The sequence below is a fragment of the Lathyrus oleraceus genome, chromosome 7, assembly GCF_024323335.1.
Source record: "Lathyrus oleraceus cultivar Zhongwan6 chromosome 7, CAAS_Psat_ZW6_1.0, whole genome shotgun sequence".
Classification (NCBI taxonomy): Eukaryota; Viridiplantae; Streptophyta; class Magnoliopsida; order Fabales; family Fabaceae; genus Lathyrus; species Lathyrus oleraceus.
In genome coordinates, this window is record NC_066585.1 from 532,775,796 (window position 1) to 532,778,353 (window position 2,558).

A 2,558-nucleotide genomic window follows, 5' to 3' on the forward strand; every position below is an offset into this window, starting at 1 on the left:
AGCCAATCCAATTGACGCCTCCATTCAAGTTTTAAGAGGAGCCGACAATTCAATTGGAGACTCCTCCTAAATGCGGAGTATTTTGGGTATTTTTTTGAAACTTGAGGTATTTTGGAAATTTTCTTGAAAAAGTGGATTATTTGGATAAAAAAACCCATTATTTTAATTAATAATAAAATAACTAAAACTATAAATTAAATCAATTCTTTGATTTTCCTTTATGTCAAATATAATTAATGCCTTTCAACACCTGTCACTAATTTATAAGTAATCTTAGTAATTGTTTTTCCATCATATATATATATATATATATATATATATATATATATATATATATAATATATATATATATATATATATATATATATATATATATATATATATTCAATTTTTTAAAAAATTATCTCGGTATTATAATTATTAGTAAAATTGTCATCAATTTTTTTTTTCAATTGTCTCTTTTCCATCATACCTAAAATTGTATAAAACTTTTTACACTCTAAAAAAAAGTCTATTAAACTACCACTTATACTAAAAAAATCTTTATCAACAAATTAAACCACATTAAAATTAGTAAATTGATTTTTCCCATTAAAAACATAGTAAACTATTTTCTTTTAGATTAAAGATAGTGCAATTAAGCCATATCCATATCACACCTAAGTTAAATATTAGTGCAACTCTATACTATCATTAGAAGAGATTCATTATTAAGCCATACCAATATCACACCTAACTTAAAAATAGTAGTGTGACTTTATACTATCATGAAAAGAGATTCATTATTAAGCCATATCCATGACACACCTAACTTCAATATTAGTGTAACTCTATACTATTATTAAATTATTAAGCCATATCTATATCGCGGACCTAACTTAAAAATATTTGTTATTTTACACCGAACATATCTTTTTTTTCTTTTTTTTCCATAAAACTGATTTCATCAACAAATATAAAATATAAATCGAATTATAATTGTTAACCTAGGGAGAAAAAAACGAAATGATTTATAGAGCATGAACAGAAAGTTTAACAAAGACTAACTTGTAACATTAGACATTGTCATTACATACATGATGGTACATGGAAAGTGAAGACAAAAACTCCTAGATTCTGTCTTCACCAAGGAAACAAACAAACCTAAGACATTAACATTAACATTAACCACCACATGCTAGCTAATTATTAAAAAAAAAAAAACACACACACACACACAACAACACGCTTTGATCACTAACATTGTGACCAAATTAACCTAAAAAACTACTTTAACACACACAGTGAAGTTAGCTAGCATATATAAACACAGCATGATAATGATCAATGATCGATCATCACTTGTTCTGATTCTTACCACCAGTCTTGAACTTGGACTCATCAATGTCAACACCTTCCTCCTCAGCACGTTCTCCTCCTGACTTATCCATAGTGCTCAATCCACCTTTACGTCCCATTTCCTGATACCCTTCTGTCCCAATCTGCTCCTTCCTTGTCTGTCCTCCCCTGCTCCTTCCTTCAGCAAGATGCTCCTGAGCTTCAAGGCTCTTTCCTCCGGTGCCACCAGGAACAACAGTCTCTCCTTGCTTTGCCTTTTCATCAAGCTCGTTTCGGTTTTGTTGTTTAGATGCCATCTTTTGGACTCGTTGATTGTGATTGTGATTATGATTATGCTAGGTAGTGTAACTTTTGTAATCAGTTATTCGAAGCTGTGTGGTTAAAACGAAGGTTTAAAGGGTTTATATAAGATGGTAAAGTGTGATAAATTAGTTAAATAATTACGTTGCATGATTAATATTTTAAGAGTGGTAAATATTTGAGAGATAACTAGAACATGACAACAGGTGAATAATGAACAGTAAGAGTGGTTTTGAAGTGACAAGTGTAACATTTACGTGGTTAAGATAGAAACAAGACACGCATGTTTTTGGAACTATCTTAACGACACGTAGGAACATGGTTGCGGTTCTCTCACGGTCGCAATTGCAAGTTTTTAATTTGTATAGAATTAGTTTCTTTGTTTTTATTGGACTAGAGAAATTACATACTCCTTCAAGTTTATAATGTGTGTTTCTTTTATCAAATAAATTTATTTTAAAATGAGTATTATTCATACTTTTTAATGTAGAGTTCATTACTATTTTTTAAATTTGGATTCTTTAATGATTAAAATGATATGTATATTATTTTCAAAATGTTAATAAAATTATTTTAATAAAAGTATGGTGTTTGATTGTATTGGTGTGAATATGAAAGTAGAAAAATGGTTTAGATATGGTGAATAGACCCTTGTAAAAAATCAATCATTTTTTAAAAATGTATTAAAGATTTTTCATAAGATGTGTGCAAAATGTTTGATGTGAAAATATAAAAATTATACTTTTCGAAACTTGATCACGTTAACACTAAATCGACTCACAAACACCAAAGATAAATATGATGATACATAAGGTATTCAATTGATTCGGTTGTATAATCCACGAGGTGTGTTTATGCAACGATTCAATATAGTGAATTCTAACATCATTTGTTTCTCATAATTTAATCACCAATTCAGC

At 28.7% G+C, this 2,558-nt stretch overlaps 1 protein-coding gene across 1 annotated transcript; it reads right to left on the reverse strand.

Annotated features, from left to right (window-relative positions):
• Nucleotides 1–1,031: 1,031 nt before the first annotated feature.
• LOC127105740 (protein SLE3) lies at nucleotides 1,032–1,730 on the reverse strand. The gene has a single exon (XM_051042940.1). It carries the CDS (start codon nucleotides 1,632–1,634, stop codon nucleotides 1,338–1,340), a length of 297 nt encoding a protein of 98 aa, XP_050898897.1. The 5' UTR covers nucleotides 1,635–1,730; the 3' UTR covers nucleotides 1,032–1,337.
• Between the last annotated feature and the right edge of the window lie 828 nt (nucleotides 1,731–2,558).

Coding starts and splice junctions, on each gene's coding strand:
- LOC127105740 (XM_051042940.1), bottom strand. CDS start 1,634: ATGGCATCTAAACAACAAAACCGAAACGAGCTTGATGAAAAGGCAAAG.